Consider the following 22,885-nt stretch of genomic DNA (forward strand, 5'->3'; position numbering starts at 1 on the left):
CACATCATAGTTAAACTACTGTAAACAGATTATAAAGAAAAAGTGTTCAATGCACCCAGAGAGAAACAACACATTACATAGAGGGGAACAATCATTCAAATTTCTGCCAACTTCCTATCAGAAACTATGGAAGCCAGAAGGTAGTAGAAAACCATCTTTAAAGCTGAAAGGAAAAATAACTGCCAACTCAGAATTCAATATACACTCAAAATATCCTTCCAATATGAAGGCAAAATAAAGGTATTTTCATATAAAAAATTAAGAGAAATTCATTTCTATTAATAGAAGACCTACACTTTAAGAAAGGCTAAAAGAAGTTCTTCAGGATGAAAGGAAATAACAGGTGGATGTTTTTATTAAAAAAAAAAGGATGACTATTTCAGCAAAAAACATAACATTGTCATATAGGTTTTTAAAGTACATAGATGTAATATACAATAATTAATAGCAAAGAATAGAGAAGAGGTAAAAAGACCTACGGTTGAAAAAGTTTCTACATTTTATATGAAGTGGTACGATACTAACCCTAATTAGACTGAAACATTAAAGATATATATTGTTATCCTTGGAAAAACTACTAGAAGCAACAGTACAATCAAATATAACTTAAAAGCCAAAAGATTAATTGCAGTATAATATTTTAAATTTTTCAAATATCCTACAAATAAGCCAAATGAGGAGTATAAGAGGAATGAAAAACACATGGACAAGGAGAAAACAATAAAATGAAAGTTCTAAATCCCATAATGCCGATAATTACATTAAACAACACAGTAATTGGAAGACAGAGATAATCAGAATTGATAAAAAATTATATGCTGTCTAAAAAATACCCAAGTGGGATAGAGAGGGGAAATAGAATGAGGAACATGGGGAAACATATCAGCACAAAAACACACACTGGGGGTAGGGCAGAAAAAGTAAGACACATAGAATAAATATAGATAGTAGAAAGATATACAAATATCAGTAATGATAAATATAAATAGATTTAAATCTTCATTTAAAATACAATCATTTTCAGACTAAGTTAAGAAAAAAAGAATGCCAGCTATATGCTATTATGAAACATACCTAAAAAACACAGATGATGAAAAAAAGGTATACCTGTAAAATCCTAACCAAAAAACAACCTATCATATCACACAAAACAGAATTTAAGGAAAAAAGAATTACTGGAGATGAAGATGGTCACTACATGATGATAAACAGTTCAAATCACCTGGAACATACAATTCCAAATTCTAGGTACCTAATAAATCTAAACTTGCATGCAACAAATAAGTTTCAAAATTAAAGCAAACATTTATGAAATTAAGATTAAATCCACCACCATACTGCAAAGTTTTAACATACCTCATTCAGCAACCGACAAATCTGGCAGTTAAAAAATCAGTAATCACATATAGAATTTGAACAGCGTAATAAATTAGCTTGACCTAAGCAACATATATAAAATTTGCATGCAATGCATGCAACAATTGGGAAAAACGCATTCTTTTGAAGTTCACATGGAAAATTCCTGAAAACTGAACGTTGTACAAGGCCATAAAGCTAGCCGCAACAAATTTCAAAGGATTGGTATCACATTCTCTGACCATATTGCAATTAAGTAAAAAATTAGTGATGATAAGAACAAAAAAAGTTAAAAACACGTTTTAAAATAGCTCATGAGTTAAGCAAAAAAATTATGAAGGAAATTAGAAAATACTTCAAATTTAATAATAACAAAATAACTATATATCAAATATTGTGGAATGCAACTAGGTGGGTATGTAGAGAAAATCTATGGCCTTAGATGCTTTTCATTAGAAAAAAGACTAAAAATTAATCAGCTAAGCATCTAAACTTAAGGAGTTAGAAAAAAATAGAACACCCAAAAAGTCAAAGGAAAAAGATATTTAGAAAACAGAAATTAATGAAATAGGAAACAAATATATCTAGAAAGGCTTAAGAAAGCCAAAAGTTGGTTCTTTCAAAAAATGAAAGTGAGAAACTTCTGGTAAGACTGATGAAGAAAATATAGAGGGTACAAATAATTAATATTTTGTATGAAAACAGGAACATAATGTTTAATCTCAGATACAGCTGAGAGTAAACAGAAAATAAGGGTATTTTATGAACAATGTTAGCCAAAAACTTTGAAAATATAAATTAAATGGATAAATTCATAAAAAAAAAACTTACAAAAGGCACTGAAAAAGAAATAGAAACATTAAAGGACATTTAATCAGTAGTTAAATATTTCCACAAACAGAAGCTTTACAAAATATTTGTGGAATAATAATTCTAATCTTGCATAAACTCTTTCAAAGAACAAAATAAAAGAAATTTTTCCCACGCACTTTATGAGGCAAGCATGACCCTGATTCCAAAACCAGATAAAGACAGCTAAGACGGAAAAATTATAGGCCAGTATCTCTTATGAACACAGATTTTTTAAAAAACATGCAAATACTAGCAAACTGTTCCAAGCCATGTATGAATCATGATGAAGTTAATTTATATCAGGAATGCAAGGTTGATTTACTATTAGAAAATTAGCAGATTAAAAGAAAAGAAACATAGGATTATGTAAATAAAGTTTGATAAAATTCAACATTTATGATAAAACTTTTAGAAAACTAGAAATAGCAGATAACTTCCTCTAACCTGATAAATGACAGCTACCACAATAAGATCATATGATAAATGTAATACTTAACAGTGAAATGTTGAAAGCATTCCCTTTAAGATCAGAAACAAGACCAAAATACCTACTATCACTACCTCTATTCAATATTGTATTTAGAGGTTCTAGTTAGGACAGTAAAAAACCAGTTTTTAAAAAATAAGAGATATAAGGATTAGAAAAAAGAGGCAAAACTATTATTATTTGCAAATAATAATGACCAATTACTAAAAAAGTAAACCATTGTGAATACGAGATTTTAACAAGAATGTTTATAACAAAATCAGCACACAAAAGTCAATTGAGATACCACTTCACTCCCACTAAGATGGCTAGAATCAAAAAGTCAGATAATAGCAAGTGTTGACAAGGACATGAAGAAATCAAAACCCCTATACATTGCTAGCAGGGATGTAAAATGGCATAACCACTTTGGAAAATAGTCTAGCAGTTCCACAAATGATTAAACGTGGAGTTATCAGACTACCTAGCAATTCCACTCCTAGATATACACCCAAGAGAAACTAAAGCGTATGTCTACACAAAAACTTGTACATGAATGTTTATAGCAGATTTATTCATTTTAGCCAAAAGGTGAAAACAACTCAAATGTCTATCAGCTGATGAATAAACAGAATGTGGCATATCCATACAATGGAATATTATTTAAGTATAGAAAGAAATGTAGTACTGATACATGCTACAACATGGATGAAACTTGAAAAAACATTATGTTAAGTGAAAAAAGTCAATCACAAAAGATCCCATATAATGTGAATCCATTTAAATGACAAGTCCAGAAAAGGCAAACAGAGAGACAGAAAGTAGATTAGCAATTTCTTAGGACTAATGAGGATGAAGGGTTAGGGGAGTGATAGCTAAAGCGTACAGGGTTTCTTTTTGAGATGATGAAAACGTTCTAATGTTATATCGATAATTACACGTATCTGTAAATATACTAAAATACACTAAATTGTACACTCTAAACGAGTGAATTGTAAAATAGGTGACTTAGATCTCAATAAAGTGTTTTTCTTAAAAAAAAAAAGTCAACTCTATTTCTGCACATCAGCAAAATACTATTAGAAAATATATTTTACTTTATAATGTACCAAAATGTAATCAAGCTCTTCATGGAGAAAATTATAAAATTTTACTAAAAGGAGATTAAATAAATAAAAGGATATACAATGTTCATGTATTAGAAGTCTTAATAAAAATGTCAATTCTCCTCAAATTGTTCCACAGATTAACTGTAATTCCAATCAAAATCCTAAAACCTCCTGTAATTTTAGGCTGGAGGGAGGGAGGAATAGGGAGTTATTTCTTAAGTATAGAGTTTCTGTGTGGGATGATAAAAAAGGTCTGGAAATAGACAGTGGTGATGGCTGCACAACATTGTAAATCTCCTGTAATATTTGAGAAGCTGATGGTTAAAACTTATAATGAAGACCAAGGGCCAACAATAGCCAACACACTCATTAAGATAAGAACTAAAGGAAATGTATTCTCACAGCTATCAAGACTTCTAAAGCTATGGATAGGCCTCAGTGTAGGGAAAGAATAGAGCCCAGTAAAAGATCCATACCAACCTATCAGGAAACGTGATTTATAAACAGCAAGCATGGCTGATCAAATTAGGTACCTATACCCCTATCTCATATCTTGCACAAAATCAAATCTGGGTGGATAATACACTTAAATAGAAAACAACTATTTAGAAGACAATGTAGAGCAATTAGAAGATTAGAAAATTGGAAGAGTAATGAGAAGGAACTAGTGTTACTAATATTACAACATAGTATAAAGAATCCTTAAAAACAATGTAATAGTGAAGCATGGGTAGACAGAATAAAAAGTCCAGAAACATACCAAAGTACATACAGGAATTTAGTATGGTAAAAGTCGCATCTCAAAAGTAGAGAAAAGATAGACTTTTCAGTAAATGATATTGGTACAACTAAATTGGATATATATTTCACATCATAAACCACACAAAATAAAAGTGGATCAAAGACATATACATAAAAACTAAAACAACAAGAGTATAGAAGAAAACAGGGGAAAATTCCTTTATAATCTTAGAGTGACTCAAAATCCTGAAGCTATTAAATCAAAACTGATAAATTCAATTGAATAATTTAAGAAATCTTTCATGGCAAATAACATCAAAAGCAAAGTCAAAATATATTATACTAAGTGAAATACACCAGATATAAAGGACAAAAACTGTATGATTCCACTAGTGTGAGATACCTAGAGTAGGCAAATTCATAAAGAACAGAGGTTACCACAGTCTGCAAGGAGGGGAAACAGGGAGTTATTTCTTAATGAGTATAGAGTTTCTGTTTGGGATGATGAAAAAGGTCTGGAAATAGCAGTGATGGCTGCACAACATTGTAAACGTACTTAATGCCATTCGGTTGTACACTTAAAAATGGTTAAAATGGTAAATCTTGTTATGTATATTTTACCACAATAAATATAAATGAGGGTGACCAAATAAACAAACAATAAAAAAAGAAGACAAATGACAAATGGGAGTGGAGGTGTGGGTAACATTTACACCTCACATCACAAAAGAGTTTACCTCCCTAATACATAAAGAAGAAAAAGTTGAGGAAAAAAGACCAATAACCTAACCCAATTTAAAAATAAACAACAGATGTGAATGAACAGCTCATAGAAACAGAAACTGCCCCCCATCATATGAAAAGATATTCAACATCACTCATCAGAGAAATGAAAACTAAAACTGTACCGAAATAACTTTTTCACCAGATTGGGGGAAAAAATTAAGAACATACTTTCTTGGGAAAGCTGTAAGAAAAATTACCCTTTTACACTGCTGGTAGGAATACAAATTGTTATATCCACTACTGAAGACAATGAGCAACATCTAGAACAATACGAATGCATGCACCCTTTCATCAAACAACCTCACTTCTAGGAATCTATCCTACAGACACGCTAGCACATGTGGGAAACTTATATGTACAAGTTATTGCAGCATTGTGTCAAATGGTAAAAGGTCAGAAACAACCCAAACATCCATCAACAGGAAACTGGTTAAATAAATTATGGATTTTTTTCCATACAATGGAAAATTACATGCTGTAAAAAACAAGAACCTCTCTATTGGGATGTACAAAGAGCTCGAAGATACAAAGTTAAGAGCATAAAGCAAAAAGCAGAATAGTGTATATAATATGTTTTTGTACTGAAAGGGAAGGAGAAATAAGAATATATATTTATATTGTATAAACAAACACTGCAAAGATATATAAGAAACTAATAAAAACTGTTACCAGTAGGAAGCAAGGGATGGAGTGAGCAGACAATTGCAGTGGAGGCGATAAAAATGGAAACAAAGTATTTTACTGTACTTTTTTCTATTTTAACTTGAGATATGGGAATGGATTTCTTATTAAAATTGTCTTAACTTGATAGGGGTTTCTAATTCAAGGGTATATGTATTAGTCACAACTCAAATAATATGATGTACATTTCATTACATGTATGACTTTTATCTCAAATGAAAAAAGAAAACCCTAAATACTTATCTCTAGGTAACTGCAAGCATGCTGAAGTATTTAGGAGGAAGTGTACTTAATCCATAACGCATACAGAACACAAGACGGACTACTAGTGAACAGAGAAATGGAGAGATATATGACAAAGCGACTACAGTGAAAGGTTCTAGAAGATACCCATAGGGATGCTCAACATAAAATTCTCTCATCTGTATATTCGAAATTTCACAATAAAATATTTTTTAAGTTTTTATTAAAATTTTAAAAATAGAGAACTCATGAATCAATAGACAACTTAGAAAAAAAAATAGGCAAAATACAAACAGGTGTTTAATAGAAGACACCAATGTTCCATAAACACATGAAAAGCTGCTCAACCCTACTTGTAGTCAGGGAACTACAAATTTCAAAACCACCTTGAGATACCATTACTCAGCTGTCAAGACTGGCAAAAATTTTAATCAGCACCAAGTGTTGAAGAGGAGGTGGAAATAACCCAAAACACCAATGTCCATTAACATTAGAATGGGTCACTAAATCGTGAGATAGTCACTCAGTGAAATATACCATGAAGCAGTGAGGGTGAATGAACTAATAATACCCCCACCCACAGAAAAGAATCTCAAAATACATTTTAAGTAAATGATGCAGTAATTTAAAAAGTCAGTATGATTCCAATTATATTAAGTTCAAAAACAGGCTAAACAATTTAGGCATAGAGATATGATAAAACTATAAAGAAAAGCAAGGAAATAATTAACGAAAAAAAAAAAAAAAAACAGGCCAGGCGCGGTGGCTCACGCCTGTAATCCTAGCTCTCTGGGAGGCCGAGGCGGACGGATTGTTTGAGCTCAGGAGTTCGAGACCAGCCTGAGCAAGAGCGAGACCCCGTCTCTACTAAAAATAGAAAGAAATTAATTAAAAAATTAGCCGGGCATGGTGGCGCATGCCTGTAGTCCCAGCTACTCGGGAGGCTGAGGCAGAAGGATCACTTGAGCCCAGGAGTTTGAGGTTGCTGTGAGCTAGGATGACGCCACGGCATTCTAGCCCGGGCAAAAGAGTGAGACTCTGTCTCAAAAAAGAAAAAAAAAACAGAATAGCGCTTATCCCTTGGAGGAGATTGCAATTATAATGAAGAAAAGGTACACAAGTGGTTTCTAAGGTATTTATAATGTTCTATTTCTTAACCTGGATGCTAAGGTACATGAGTGTTCATTATTATTAATATGTTTCTATACACTCTTTTGTGAATATATTTCACAATAAAGTTTCTTAAATATGAAAAATGTCAGCACTATTATTATCCATTTTTAAGGATTAAAGAAGCATTCTTATCATTAATGTAAACATTCAAATGAAATTGTTTAATAGATATCTCAATCTTAACATGATCGAAACCAAAATCCTGATTTCCAGCCACTGTTCCCTCATCCTCCTCCCCCCCAAACACACACATGTTCTTCCTGTTATCTTTCCCCCCTCAGTAAACGGCCTCTACAGCCTTCCGGTTGCTCAGTCCAAACCCTGAAGCCATCCATGCTTCCTCTCTCTCTCTCACTCGAACCCCACACCCAAACCACCGGCAAATCTTATTAGCGCTCTTTCAATCCGTTCACTTCTCACCTACTTCTTCGTACCACCCCAATCCAAGGCACCATCGTGTCTCACGTGGGTAAGTGCAACAGTCTCCTTCCCGGTCTCTGTTTCTGTCCTCTGTCTACTTTATTCTTAACAGGCAGCCAGAATGATCGTTTTAAAATGTAAATTAGGGCAAGTTGTCCTTTGTTCAAAACCCACCTGTAGCTCCCTGCTTCTCTCACAGTGAAAGCTAAGAATCCACACGAGGGCCCACCTAGCACTACCTGTTCCAGCTCCTGCTGCTCCTATCACTCTCTCCCTCACCGTGAACTCCTGACACTGCTCAAACTGGCCAAGCTGGCTGCGGCCCTGGGCCCTCCCTTGGAATCCATGTGCTCACTTCCAAACTTCCTTCAAGTCAAAAGCTCAAATGTCACATTAGAGAGGTTCACTGGAACTACCCTACATGAAATTGAAAAATCCCATCCCACAACCCAGCGCTCCCTCCCTCACCTTGTTTATCATTCTCCATCTTAGCACCATCTAATTGACCATATATTTTATTTATTTACTGTCTTTCTCCACTCACTAGGATGAAAGCGTCACATGGCAAGAATTTTTACCGGTTTTGCTTCCTACTATATCCTCAACATCTGAAAGAAGCCTAAGTAAGGGGCTTAATAATATCTGAATTAAGGAATAACCTTTATAAAACTTTTTTAAACAATAAGCATTTATTATAATAATAAAAAGAATTTCAATTCATAAAATGATAAATTGTATTATCTCCATAAATAGACACAAAAGAATAAATTAAACATCACTAAATAAAATATCAAGCACATGTTAACTTTTCCCTGAATGTAAACCATTTGTTTCCAAAAGGAAGCAAAAAAATAGCAGGAATCTAATTTGCAATAAATTAAAAACTGATTTTTAAAGAAATCAAGAAAAGCAAAATATGTCACACTTTTACAAAGCAAAATTGAAATAAAGCTATTGTTTGAATCCTATACCTCTCCAACTAAATTAATGTACTCTTGCTATAAAGCTAACAGCAAAAGTAGAAAGCATGCCCTAACTCCTAAAAACAAGCATTTATTACTTGCCACACCACCAACAGGGAAACAGGAAAGGCAAACAGTGCAGACTAGAAGGAACACTAGGTTAGCCCCTTCATTCTTATAAAAAAAGAAACTGAGGAACTGAAATAACCTGTGGGAAACTTACGGAAAAAAAAAAAAAAACCAACTCTATATCGAATTTAGCAATAATGGAAAAATACTAGAAGCAAAAAAATAATTTACTTTGCCTATTCAATTGTGATATTGCTATAGCAAAATTCAGCTTTTATAGAACCAGAGACAAAATATATCTCCATGGAAACAATATTCCCAAGCATACATGTGAGACTGAGAAGTACGGTTTTCTATGCAGGTCTTCACATCCTAAATATACATACAGGATTTGGGGTAGGGAGGTACTGAGAAGAGCACAGCTTTGTAATCAAGTCTGGATTTGAATTCTGGCTCTATAAGAATTCACTTTTAGGCAATTTTTGTCCTATCTGAACCCCAGTTTTTTAATCAGCAAAATGGGGATCATTAAAACCTACAAGTTTGTCAAGAATGTAAAAAAGTATAAGTCACCTAATTCAGGCCTGGTACATCCCTGGCTACAGTCTACCTGTAGGCCTTCTGACATTTTAATGACAGTTACATAATGCTCAGTAAGAATCACCATCTTCTGATTGCCTCTGTTAGCTTTATAGCACTAGCCTAAGACTGAGAATTCTACTAACAGCAGAGGGATGGAACTGTTGATGTTGCTATCAATAGGAACTTGTCAATTACCTGACAGCAGCCATTAGGTGCTACTTGTTGGAGGCAAAATAAAAGATTGTAAAATTGACTAGAGTCATGACCCCTGATCAATTATACCTTCTCAAAACTAGAAAAGATCTAGTAGGTGATTCAGCAAGAATCATTTCCACAGTAGATTAGATGACCAGTTTCTGCTTGAAGGATTCTAGTTTAAACCAAACTCTCACTCAAACAAGTAGAAGGTTATTACATTCTCTGACCCTTCTAATTATCAGAAAAGGCTTTTTTTCCCCCTTAAATGGATAGACGATGAAAAAGTGAATGATAATGTATAAATGCCACCCTACACTCACATACCTCTGGAAATAAAAATCTTCACTGTTTTCATTTGGGAGTAAGAAATGATATTCTCTTTAACAATTCCATAATAAAAAAGTTCCAAAAATGCATCTTGAAACGTATATTTACATCTTCATAATAAAACACACCTTAGAAAGTCTGCCTTATACATATATAAAACATAAAGAAAACATACCTGGGATAATATCATTGATATGCAATAGAATTGTATTTTCAACACTTGCAAAACTACAAAGCTGTACTCCATCAAATTTTCCATCCCAGTTGCCAATAGGGTTATCCTAGAAATTAAATAACAGAATAAACTTTAAAACTCCCCCCTAATAAAATGTAAATATGAAAGTCTGTATTTTCCATAAGAGAATCCTCCAAAATGTTTTACACTGAAAAATTTTAACTAGTTTGCCTAAAAGAAAGAAAGAAAATATTAGGAATAATTGTCATAGTAATAAGGCTTTGTTTTTTTGTTCATTTGTTTTTGGAAAAATGAGATCCAAGAATAACCAAGTTACAGTAACCCACAAATGAGCAAGGAATCAAGTGTTCTTCATACTTTACCAGACAATAAATACTAGTCTATGTAATAACACCCATATGAGGTTTAAAGAGACATCATTTTGCATAGGAAGGTTTATTAATAATACATTATTTCACCCAGAAACCTGCCTCTAATTAGCCCTACCTTGCTCTGATCACTCCTTCTTATTCCCCGAGCACTTAGTCAATTTAAACTTCTGTAGGCCTTTCTGTACATAGAAAGTCTGCTTTTTAATTGCTCTTTTCTTATTTTATGGGTATGCAAGAATTTCCTCCAAAGTGGAGATGTTTCTATTTAATTATTTTATATTCCAATGTAGCAACAATTAGTACGGTGCTGTTCATGGAGCTAGATTAATAGATGGGCCAGTCAAGCAACTGCCCTGAGCACCAATGTATTATGGTATGCTAAAATGTCCCGGGAAATAGAAGGAGATGGAGAAAAATGTATTTGTTAGAACTTTCCTCTCAAGGGGCATACTAAAAGTGTTTGGAACGAATGCTTGCACAAAACAACTGGCGGATGGGCAGAGGAGGGAAAGAGGCCACAGGGCAAACCTCTTGGCAGCTTGACCCAGGTAAACAAGATGACCCCTAGACCACCCTCTGAAATGGGTAAGGCCGAAACAGCTTTTGCCACGTTTGGGGCCGAGCCAAATAACCTAAAGCAAAGGGAGACAATCTCCAACAACCAGTGGCTCTACCCAGGCCACAACTTCTCCTCCAAAGAGTGAATTAACATTTAAAGAATATTGGTTAAAAGGGGTGCTTTATGGTTAGCTATCTTGAGGGACCCAAGTTTTACTCTGGCCCAAACTTTTCACATAATATGAGTTCAATGAAGGCTTGTTTAGTAACTAACGAGTATCAGATAGAATTTCCTATTAACAGAGTTTCTAAGCACAGGGTAACAGAAACTTATGCTAGAACATTCATACCCTACCAACCAAGAGGCAAACCTGAATAGGTAAAAATGACAACTAAAAACATCTTCATCGTGAATACAAATGACTATTACTCACATCCTCTCCTAACTCATTCAGTAATTTTGTGTCCTAGTGTTCAATAATTGTGTATGAATTTCCTTCTTTATATCTAACAAATTCTTGTCCATATTTTCAATCTATAATAAAAATGTTCTTAGCCTTTTTCTTCTCATTCCCTTAATGCCACAGGTATAACTCAACTTGCCATATTGGACTGTACCCATTATTACAAGTATAAGGTTACATAAAAAATGAGTGACACAAACCAAAGGACAAATATTGTATGATTCCACTATATGAGGAATATAGAATAGGCAAATTCAGAGAGACAGGAAGTTGAAAGTGTGATTAACAGGGGTTGGGGAGAGTGGGCAGTGATTGTTTGCTAGGTACAGAGTTTCAGTTTGGGATAATGAAAAAGTTCTGGAGATGGATAGTGGTGATGGTACAACATGAATATACTTAATACTACTGAACTGTATATTTAAAAACGGTTAAAATGGTAAATTTTATGTTACATATATTTTACCACAATAAAGGTTTTTTAAATGAGTGATATCCTATGAGAATACCCCAATTGTCTGTTCCTCAAAAGCAATGTGGCTTTTCTTTACACAGGCATTTTCTGTAAATGGTTTTTACACTACTCATTTAAATCACATCAGCAAATACAATTTTGTAAAATATTACAAAAAGAAAAACAGATTAACAAAAAAAACCCTTTCAAAATAAAGAAAAATAAGATATCGCATAATATATTTGGAGGGTTCTTATTTGTTTTGTCTACTGGTCAGCTATAATAAGGCAAATTTAAAGACTGAGAACATTATTCTAGTTTATTCGAACTGGAAAAAGAGTAATTCTATATCTAGACTCCTGTCCTATTTCAATGTTCCTTTACCAATAATAAATTAGAACATGTTCTTTAAAGTACTCCAAATTAGTCCATTTTAAATATTCAAAGTGTTCAATTTGTAACTAAATTGGTCATAAAACTAATACATATATTCATAAAGATATTTAATCCAAAATTTTCTTACCATGTCCACACCAACAAAATATCCTAAGCTTTCTTTTCCTGGCAAAACATCACAGAATATAACTGTTCCAGATTCTATTGTTTCTCCAACCTTCAAAGAAACTCTGGAGTTTATTTCCAAAGGGGGAAGTTCAACCTGCATCGTGTCCACTGGGCCTGCATAATCACTTTCCAATCCAGTGTCATCATCTTCTATGATTTCTAGCTTGTCCAATGCAACAAACACTCCACAGTCTTCATCACACTGAAAAAGCTGTTTCCCTTGATAGACCCCATCAGTGAAACCTTGGCCACGACCTTCTTCCTAGTTTTTAACAGAGAGAGAGAAAAAAAATAGATAGATATAGAAAGATGACCCACGGGAAAGAGGATCCACTCTGGGAATTTCAAGAAAATCACTCTGGAAAAATTCTAAAGGACACATATAACAAGAAATATAATTATCAGTAGTTGCTGTTGATTTAGGATATTTAAAAAATAAGGAAGAAGGTATATCTGATGCTGAAATAAAATTACCTGATAATTTCAAATCATAATTCTATTATGAGAAAGCTGGGCTGGATTCTACATTGTGATTCTCACATTAATTCTGTCATAAAAAGAAAATTTTACTTTAAAAGAACAGTAATGTTAGCTGCATTTATTGAGTACATATATGCCAGCCACTGTGCTAAATCCTCTCTCAATGCACCACAAAAACACTACAAGTTGTGTACTATGAACACCATATTTCACAGAGGAGGAAGCAGATTTAGAGAAGTTAAATAGCTTGATTAAGTAACCTCACAACCCAGCTAGTAAAAGGCTTAACTGGGATTCAAATTCCTAATTGTTTACAATCCCTGCTTGAAAAAATTAAATCAAGAAGCAAAAGAGACATGCAATTCTATTTGCAAGAATGTCAAAATGTAATTGACATTTAAGTTCTTGAGAATGAATATTAAGTTTGGAAATTTATCACAGACTTCTTGGGTTTCTTTCCAGTAGAAATAAATTCCAGATGATTTTCACAGATACTATCCGAGACAACTATAATCAAGTTTAAATTGCTGTAACTTATTTTAAAAAATCTTATATCCCAATTGTCATTACTTACTAGCACACATTAAGAACTGAGAAACCTATAGATGATAATGTCACAGATAATTAACAACTTTTGATGTAACTATTTACAACTGATAAGAGTTTATTTTTAATAAGGCAATGTTAAAATTTCTAAGATATAAAAGTCTGCAATAACCATGCGGTCTACTTGTATGCTCCTGCTACAGCATGTAGTTTTTTAAAAGTTTCAAGCATCATCTTTACATCATCTCGATTCAATATTAAAAAGTAAATCCTAAGGATTATGAACATTGAAAGTTATAGAAGTCTTCTGGGAAAACTTATTTTGTACTTACAGGGGAAAAATACGTATGTGCATACAAACATACACAGACACACACAAACACAGACACAGCCCGCTAAATGGTTTATCAAACTTACCAGCAATTCTACTCCAAAGAATATTCCCGACACCGTCCTCTCTGCTAATAAGGGTCCTCTGAAGCGCACAACTCCGGGAAATTTCTCTTCCCCAGATCTCAGCTGTACTTTCACAGGGCAGCCCACGTCTATCTGGAGGCCTTTACTGAGTCTGTTTCTGTTTTTAAACAGACTGAACCTCTCCTCACAATTGGTAATTGCCAAAAGTAACTCTGTGAATTTTTCATTTATTTCTACAACATCCTTTTCATCAACAAAGAGAACCGCATGAGGTTGCTCTAGAATTTTTAATCCAATCTGATTTTTCTTGCCTTTTGTAGAAGGAATCCTCGAATGCCCCACAGAACGATCTTGGATATACTGTCCTATACTCCCCTTTGGTACTTTAAGGAGCTTTTGCGTTTGTTTGTCTGTAACGCTGCATTCTTGAAGAAGCAAATAAAAAATCCGCTCTTCCCAGTAGGGCGAAGTAACTTTTTCTTGGCTCCATAAGCCTGAACTCATTGTGATATTAACTTCAAAATATTAATTCAAAAAAAAGGGAACTACTGATAAGTTTGTCGTAAAACCGCAAAAGATAAATTCACTGGCAGTTCCCCAAAGCATGTTTTTAGCAATTTGGTGTCCATGCTGTAAAAAGACAGCAAATCAAAATGCCTGGTGAACAAGCAAAAATAAACTTTAGACTTCATTCTACATGACCTAAAATTAAGGTTAAAGACTTTAAAAAATCTCATTTAACCCATAAAAACACACACAATAGAAATAATCCCAAAAATATCTAAAAGGGCTAAAAGACATACAGTATATTACTTTTATCTACTATAACTGTGCATAATTAAGGAAATCATATTGTAAAGTAACTTCAAAGACAGTACAAGAATGTTTCCAAGACACTGAAATTTATAAAATCAGATTCTAGTAAAAATTTTAAAGATTACCCTTATATACATACTCCGACATTTTTAAACTTTGAAAAGTAGCATTCTTAATGCATCCTGTCTAACTTAAATGGCTAAGCTGCTCTATTTGAGCAAAATACACAAAAACCTTATAGTTTATCTAAAAGCTATCGTTTCTAACCACATAGTTTAAGTAAAAAGTGACCCATCATATGATGTTGAACATCTCTTATCAATAAATTTATCATAAAATTACATTCTGAAACTTTAACCATAATTCATCTATATGCTATATTTTGATGGAATTAAAACATCAATGGATGGAACATTCTACCTCTGACTCAATTTCATTTCCTTAATCCTGTACATTTTGTCCTTAGATGCACAAATATTAATCATATTAATCACAGCTATCATTTCATTTCTCACAATCACAAATATAATACGATTAAAGATGTTTTAAAAACCAATTTTGTAACATCAAAACTAGGACTATGTAACAAGGAGATATAATTGCATTATAGTATCGAATAGAAAGTGTTTTTACACCTCAGTTTTAACTATGAGGAAGGAATAGACAAAAGATGACTTATTGTTATGATTTCTTTTTCAGCTTCAAATTTTCATTTAAAATTTTTACAATAATAATAATCTTTCATAATTAAGTAGCTTCATTCTCAACTCTACTTACACGATGGTTAAACACTACACTTTCATTAATTCAAATTGAGACTTTACTTTCTTATTTTAATTAATTATTTTGCTGAAAACAATAGCTCCTATGTCAAATAGTCACAAGAATGTGGCTATTTGGTTTCTAAATACAGTACTTATTTCATCCTTCTTTGAGACAGAGGTATCCATTTCCATGATTCTGGGTAATGGCTGCAACTGATAGCACTATCATATTTGTCTATTTGATTCTTGCGATTAAAATATAAAAACCCCTAAAACTAAAGAACCAAATTTTAAGTTTAATCGTTTAACTTAATCATGAAACAATCTGGCAAATCTATACACAAAGCAACATTCTTTTTAGAAAACATTGTCCATAATGGTAAAGTTTTTTAAATGTCTATCCCTCTACAAGCCAAAATGAGACATGTGGGTTACTCAAGACAGGCCAAGAGTTTGGCACCCCTTCAAACCAACATTATTGAAATATCTGCAACATTTAGTAATGGCAAAGGCAAAGGTAGCATGAGGTAGTTATCTTTTTTTTCCCCTTTTGGTAATGTATTTGTTTTAATTCCACTTGAGGGCACTGTCTACTTCAACAGGAATGGGATCAATTTATATTTGCCACTTACATAAGACACCTGTGGAAACCTCTATCTTGGCCCCACATAAATAAAACCCCTTATAAGGGCTACCCAACCCCTCAATTTGGCTCTATTCCTTTAAAGTACCAACATGAAATGTTATTTTTGACTAAAATACTTTTAAAATGTCAACACTTGCAACAAGGAAATGGCTTTATTTTTTTTCTGGATCACTGAATTACCATTATTAATATAAGTTATTATGTGTGGCTCTCAATACGCAAGGCTTTTTATTGCATTGCGAAAAGACTTTACAGTATGCATCCTGAGCACCTATGTCTGCTTTCCATAGGTCAGCATCTATAGTTTCTCCTTGCAGTCAGCCATTTGCTGTGGTTTCCTGCACTATGCATTTGACTCCTTTTACAGTCTTGTTGCTTTCCAACTTACTGTTTCTAATCAGTTCTGAGAAGCCAGATGGTGAAATATGTTTGGGTGTTTGAAAAAACAAACAAAGCAACAATAACAAATATACAAAATACATTAATTTTGAAAGGGTCTTTAGGAATAAAGTACACATAGGCTTTATTGAATAGATATTAGTTTGGTCACTCCCAAACAGTTGAGATAGTCAAAAGGCAACTTCCAGAAAAGTGAGCTGTTGTTTTGGTTCTTTTAAAAATGTATTTAATTTTTTTTTCGGCCAAAATTTTTGTTAAAAAGGTAAAGCAATTCTATTTTGATAAGAAATTCTTTTTTAAAATTCCTAAAAATGATATCTTCAAATATTAAAACCAGAAACTTACTTGAATCTTAACAGTTATGTATATACTAACAAGTCCTATTCTATTGGTTCTCCAGCTTAACAATTCATGTCACAATTTAAAATAAAAACCATTAGTGCTAGTAAAATATTATCCAGACAAAACTCAATTACTATATGTAATGCATTAGGACATGATATTTTAAATGAATGTGATTACAAAATGGCTTTTTGAAAATCATTTAAGGGAGATAGTCCACAGTAAAAATTGATGTAACTAGTTGGTTTATTAAGAAGTTGAGGGCAACCAACAGTAGATTCCAAGTATCATATTTTAAAGTGAACACAAGGAGCGGCAACTTTTTTTTCTAACTTGCATCAGCACAGTGAGAATGAGCTTAGACTCAGTAACAGGAAGGGTCATGTTAGACAACTACAACAGCCAAAGCAAAAGTTATAAAATATTTAAAAAGCATTATCCAAAATAAAAAGGATGTGGCCTTTTCTCTTTTAGAAAGAATACATTAAGAATAGGTTTGAAATGATCATATTAAAAATTAATTGTTTTCATTGCAACTGATAGAGAAAATTGAGTAAGTTTATGGCTCTAGTCTAGAAATATACTAGATGATAAATTTAATGATCATTAATATTCTCAAAATACCAGTATTACAACAGAAACACGATAACACATATTTCCCCCCACTATAGAAATGACATAATGACAACATTCTTCTTTCACTGGGATATGCGCAATAGTTAACATCTCAAGTACCCTAACCATTAAAAACTGACTCAAGACAATGAGAGGGAAAAATTTAAATCACGTTGTAAATGAGCTCTTTATCAACCAGGAAAATTGGCTTGTTGGTTTGGTATTTTTATGTTCTCAGTACAGTGTTCAACACCGAAAAATACAGACAATTTAAGACAAATCATCCCACGTTCACTCTGCTTCTGCCTTTAACAAAGGCCACAGGAGCCGTAAGACAACACAAGGAAAGGGAAGCATAGCCAAATTCAAAATCACAGCAGGGCAAGTGGGAGGTCAGTGTGAAGGGAGAAATTTTCATTTGTATTTTCTTACTACATTGCAGGTGGAATCACTTTGAGGGTGAATATATCACAAATGACTCATCTAAATACTATCTTCAGGCTGGATAACTGACAGATTATGAATATCATGATAATAAGTACTGAATGAAGATTACCAAAGAGTTAAAGCACAATAATATATTTAACCCTAAAACCATGTGGAATGCAAGCCCTTTCTTTTGAGGACACTAAAGATGAGGGAACAGTTCAGGGACACTGAAGGTGTTTCTTTTGAGGACACTAAAGATCAGGGAACAGTTTGACATAGAGATGAAAATATATCTGGTTATCTGAGCTTATTGATGGTCTGGATTCTGAGGAAAGGGGAATTCAATTGTGTTAAGACAAAGTCATTAAACCAAGATAAGGGTTGGAAGGCACCCTCATCAATTTTCCATGGATGCAATGGGAAGAAGATGATCAAGAAATAAGTTACATGAAAATATTAAAGAGCAGAATTACCACATTCTAAAAGTCAACATATAGTACAAGTGAACATCAGTAGCTACAGAAAATTGACAATGGTTAACTTATCCAGAAGATACAATGTCATTTTGATTCTCAGGTTATCAGGTTATACTGTTCATAAGAATCTCACAAAGATCTAATTCAAGAACTTTTTGCATGTGCTAAGATACCCTGCTTCTTCTAAAAATCACAGGAGGCTATCTAAATCAGGGTAAAAATTACAATACTAAGTTCTGCCCCTAACTATGAACGGCAAAAAGGTAGGAAGGTCAGCACAAACACCAAAGAAAGAAGACACAGGGGCCTTTTTCCAAAAGCTTCTAGATAGCTAGAATGATTACCATTTTAAGAAAGAGTATCTCTCACTAAAAGAAAAAGTTGTTGTATTTCTAAACAGCTAAATAATAAGAATACAGAGATTCCATGACCAGAAAAGAAACTGAGTCACTTCTAATTTTCCTCCTAGATTAACTTGTGACACAAGTACACAGTCCCTAAAACAAGTGGGATTTATAAGGTTAAAAAACGAAGTCTGGCTCCCACATCTACATGTGCAAGCCAGAACAAAGAGTACTGCTGTCACTGGGGTTAAACCTAGCCCCTCCACTTCCAAACCGTGAACTCCCCAAGGCCTTCACCTTTATATCCCCAGTGTCCAAACCAGTGCCTGACATAAGGGGGGCCTTCAACATATGAGAAATGAATGAAGGACTCGGATGATGACAGTGAAAGCCAAAATCCCATTTCCTCACCCTAAGTGATTAAAAGCTTCTTCCAGGTTAAAAAAGAGGGAGAGAGAAAGAGAAAAAAAAGACTCATGAGTTGGGAGTATTTAATGATTTTTGCCTAAAACTTCACTAATTCTCTGGATAAAGGAAGTCACAGTCAATTTTTACACCACTTCATTGTTATACATATAAGAAGAAAGGAAAATTTTACAACTACAAAACCAAGTTGTTTTGAGGTTCATTTGAGACTAGCTTCCTAGCACCTCACCACCATGTATGATGCTTATAAATTCTGCATAACCACCGTAAAAAAAACAAAACAAAACAATAAATTGAAGATAATAGTGTGAAAATCAGAAACAAAATACTAACAGTTTGATGAACAGGATAATTACTTTCACTCTTCTTGTGTTAAAGACTTTCTTAAATCAAACAAAAACCACAGTTTAGGCATGCCAGACTACAGAAATCGTTACTGTTTCATGTTTGTTGTTGTTTTATATAACAAATGCCTCGGCCTTATCAGCTCCTCACAAAAGTTACTACCCAAAGGAAGGCTTCTTTGCAAGAATACCATAAAATTTTGCAGCAGAACATTAGAGGATGTTCTGGGTGTTATCATCATTCAAAGTACATGAACTTCAATAAGAATTTCCAGCAAATCATTTTCTCCTAATACTATTCTAGTTCAAATCCACCCACTACCCAGTGGGAAATGGCAGGCTAAATCCTTAGGGCCATTCAATCTACTTAGGGCGTGAGGGGGTGTGTACAAAGCCAACACTTAATGAACACCCTTTCCAGGCCTGGGTTTTCTCTGGGAGCCAATGATTGCAAAATGAACAATCTTATTAAGATCCCAATTAGCCCGAATTCAAAAGCAAGGTAGGAATGCTCCTTAGCTGAGGTAAGGATGTAACTTTCCAGGGAAAACTGGGGAGAGGAAGGTGGCAGGGACTGGGGGGGAGGGGAGTTGGAAGCCTGCGCAGGCTTGGTGGCTGGAAGATGACAACCACCCTAAAACATGCAAATGCCAAGGGGTGGAATAGAAAAGATGCCAAGTACATGAATAAGCGGGCAGCCGAGCCAGCTGTGCGCCAAACTCAAGAACACTATCTTCCTTCAAGATTTCGTGATTTCCCCACTGATGGTTAATATGAAGGAAAAACAAAAAGAAAGAATACCTGTCTCAACAGGGCGCACCTTTCAACTAAAGAACTCCAGATCGTTGTGTAAAACCATCTTCACCCTGGAAAGAGAGAAACTGAAAGAAAAAGCAGAACACGCCATTAACGAGGCCAGAACCCCGACTGCTGTTCCTGGAAGAGAGCCACAAACACCCCAAAACCGAACGATCCATACACCCCACGGCACAGACCTGAGGTATGACAACCGGGGCTCTCGATGCCAACTGGGGGCGTCGGGAGCCAACCAGTGGCCCGTGCCTCAGTTTCCCCAACTGTAAATGGAGGACCGAAGAGGGAGACTGCGTCCCGCGCTGCTCCCACCCCAAGCCCTCTCTTCTCCGAGATCCCGACGGCGGCGATCTGTCTCCCAGGACTCGGGAGCCCTCCCGGGAAGGCTCAGGGGGGTAGGGAAGCCCGGGGGTGGGGAAGCCCAGGCTGACGTCAGCGGGCTCAGCACACCGCGGGCCTGGCCGGCTCGGGCCGGGACAACTAACGGGCCAGCGCCGAGGGCCCGACGGTCGCCGCGGCGGCTCGAGGCGCCCTGAGGCCGGGGAGGGGCGCTCGAGGGGACCCGGCCGCCCGCAGCTCGCCGCCCGCTCGCTCACTCACCTCAGGCGGCGGGGCGTCGCCCTGCCCTTGCCTCCCTAGTCCCGGTCCTGGGCCGGCCGGTTGCCCCACACCCACCGCCCTAGTATTTACCTCGGACGCGCGGCCCCCGCGCAGCCGAACCTGCTACCTGGGCCCGCCCCCACCTGCCCCGCCTCCGAACAGCCCAGAGGAGAGGGAGGGAGCGGGGGCGGAGGGCAACAACCGTGCTAACCAATAGCATCCCGAGCTGCGTTCCTGGGCGCGCCCTGATTGGGCCTTCCTGTGACAGACCTTCCTCCAATGGCTGCCGGCCCGGAGCCGGCTGAAGGGACTTTCCGCTCTGTCAAGCTCGGTGGAGCCAAAGGGAAAGCAGAGAGGAGGGACGGACAACAACGGGATGGGGGCGGGGAGCTCAAGCTGATTGGGCGAAAGACTGCGGGTACTGCGTCACCATTGGCTGATACTGGCGCCGGGGTGGGGCGATGTGTTTCTCCCAGCTCCACCTCCCATGCCCGGGTCTGGGCTCTTGCCTTAGCTGTCAAAACTGTAGACTCCAAGGTTTGGGTCTGGGTTGGGGAGCAGTCCAGAAGAAAGCTGAGAATAGGATTCCAGGATTCCATGAAAGAGCAAAATTTTAGAATCAGACCTAAGTTTGAATCTTTTGTGCTTTGATTCGCGTGATCTGGGGAAGTCACAACCACCCTGCGCCTCAATTTCCTCATCTGTGAAATGGAGATAATAGTTGTCACTTGTCTGACAGGACTGGAATAGCCTATTAAACTTTCTGACATGCAACAGAAGCTCAATAACGGTTACATCTTTCTCCCCCTCACATTCAGCCTGGTTTCTGAACCTGTTGCCACCTGTCCCAGTTCGGAAGGAGGCCTCCTAAGAGTGGTGAAGAAGGGATTTCCACACGCCGCCTCACTCAGCCCGGCACCGCTGGCCACCAGCCAGGACTTGGGGTGTACTTAAGGATCTTGCAATTAGAAGGGAGGCTTCTGATTCCCAAAAGTGCTCAAAATATTTAAGAAAGTGCTTTTTATAATCAGTCCCAGAGCCTTGCTGCACTGGATACTCCTGTTAATTAATTCCTTCTCCTTTGACATTTTAAGTACTAATTATGGGAGAAAGTGATTAATACTGAGAAAGGAGGAGGTGTGTGTGTGTGTGTGTGTGTGTGTGTGTGTGTGTGTGTTTAATCATGACACAACTTTCCCCAGTGGAAAGTGACATGTTTCTGAAGATCTGGGAATTTAAATCAGTGAATACGTAAAAGCAGCCACATGAGTAGCAGTAGTGATAAACCGGCCACCCCTCTTCCTTGCCATAATCACCCGAAATGAAATGGACATCTTTTGAAAACCTAAGCCACAATCCACTCCTGTCCTTCCTTTAGTCCATTCTTATCCTGTTCCCAGGCTGTATGACCACATTGCAGTAGGAAGCAATCAGATGGGAATCAACAGGCTTGGCTTGCATTGTGGCCTTACGGTACACCATTGCCCTCCAGGTCAAGATTCTCCAATAAAGCTAGCAGGACTCAGAGGTCACAGTCTGGCTCTCTGTGAGAAAATTTCAGCCTGAAAACTGTTTTTGCTTGACCCATACAGTGAGGAGGAGGAAGGAGAAAAGAAAGCAGAGTGGCAGAGAGATTTTTAAGCCTTTTAGACAAGGCAAAGACTCCTACTTTCTCCGTTTTGCCACACTCCCCACCATTCCCTATTTTAAGCCCCTAGACGACTTCTCTCATTTGCATTACATTATCTACTGGCCCCTGAAGGCGTTTGAGTTTGCCACTCCTGGACTGGAACATTTCATGTCCTTTCTGATAATGATGTTTGGTGTTGCTGAGCTCTCTGCTTCAGTAGGGCTTTCTT

At 36.0% G+C, this 22,885-nt stretch overlaps 1 protein-coding gene across 4 annotated transcripts in view; it reads right to left on the reverse strand.

Moving 5' to 3' along the window:
- CYLD (cylindromatosis (turban tumor syndrome)) overlaps positions 1–21,124 on the reverse strand; it is a 60,291-nt gene extending 39,167 nt beyond the window's left edge. The window contains exons 1-5 of one of the 4 annotated variants that reach the window (XM_012642619.1): positions 21,027–21,124; positions 20,415–20,494; positions 14,013–14,642; positions 12,529–12,831; positions 10,141–10,246 (exon numbers count right to left, since the gene is read on the reverse strand). In XM_012642619.1, coding sequence (XP_012498073.1) covers positions 10,141–10,246; positions 12,529–12,831; positions 14,013–14,516 — 913 coding nt within the window. In that variant the 5' untranslated portion in view covers positions 14,517–14,642; positions 20,415–20,494; positions 21,027–21,124. Of the gene's footprint in view, positions 1–10,140; positions 10,247–12,528; positions 12,832–14,012; positions 14,670–20,414; positions 20,495–21,026 lie in introns of those variants that run through there. The other 3 variants (XM_012642620.1, XM_012642621.1, XM_012642622.1) reach the window with 3 other exon arrangements.
- Between the last annotated feature and the right edge of the window lie 1,761 nt (positions 21,125–22,885).

The sequence above is a fragment of the Propithecus coquereli genome, unplaced genomic scaffold, assembly GCF_000956105.1.
Source record: "Propithecus coquereli isolate 6110/MARCELLA unplaced genomic scaffold, Pcoq_1.0 Scaffold180, whole genome shotgun sequence".
Lineage (NCBI taxonomy): Eukaryota > Metazoa > Chordata > Mammalia > Primates > Indriidae > Propithecus > Propithecus coquereli.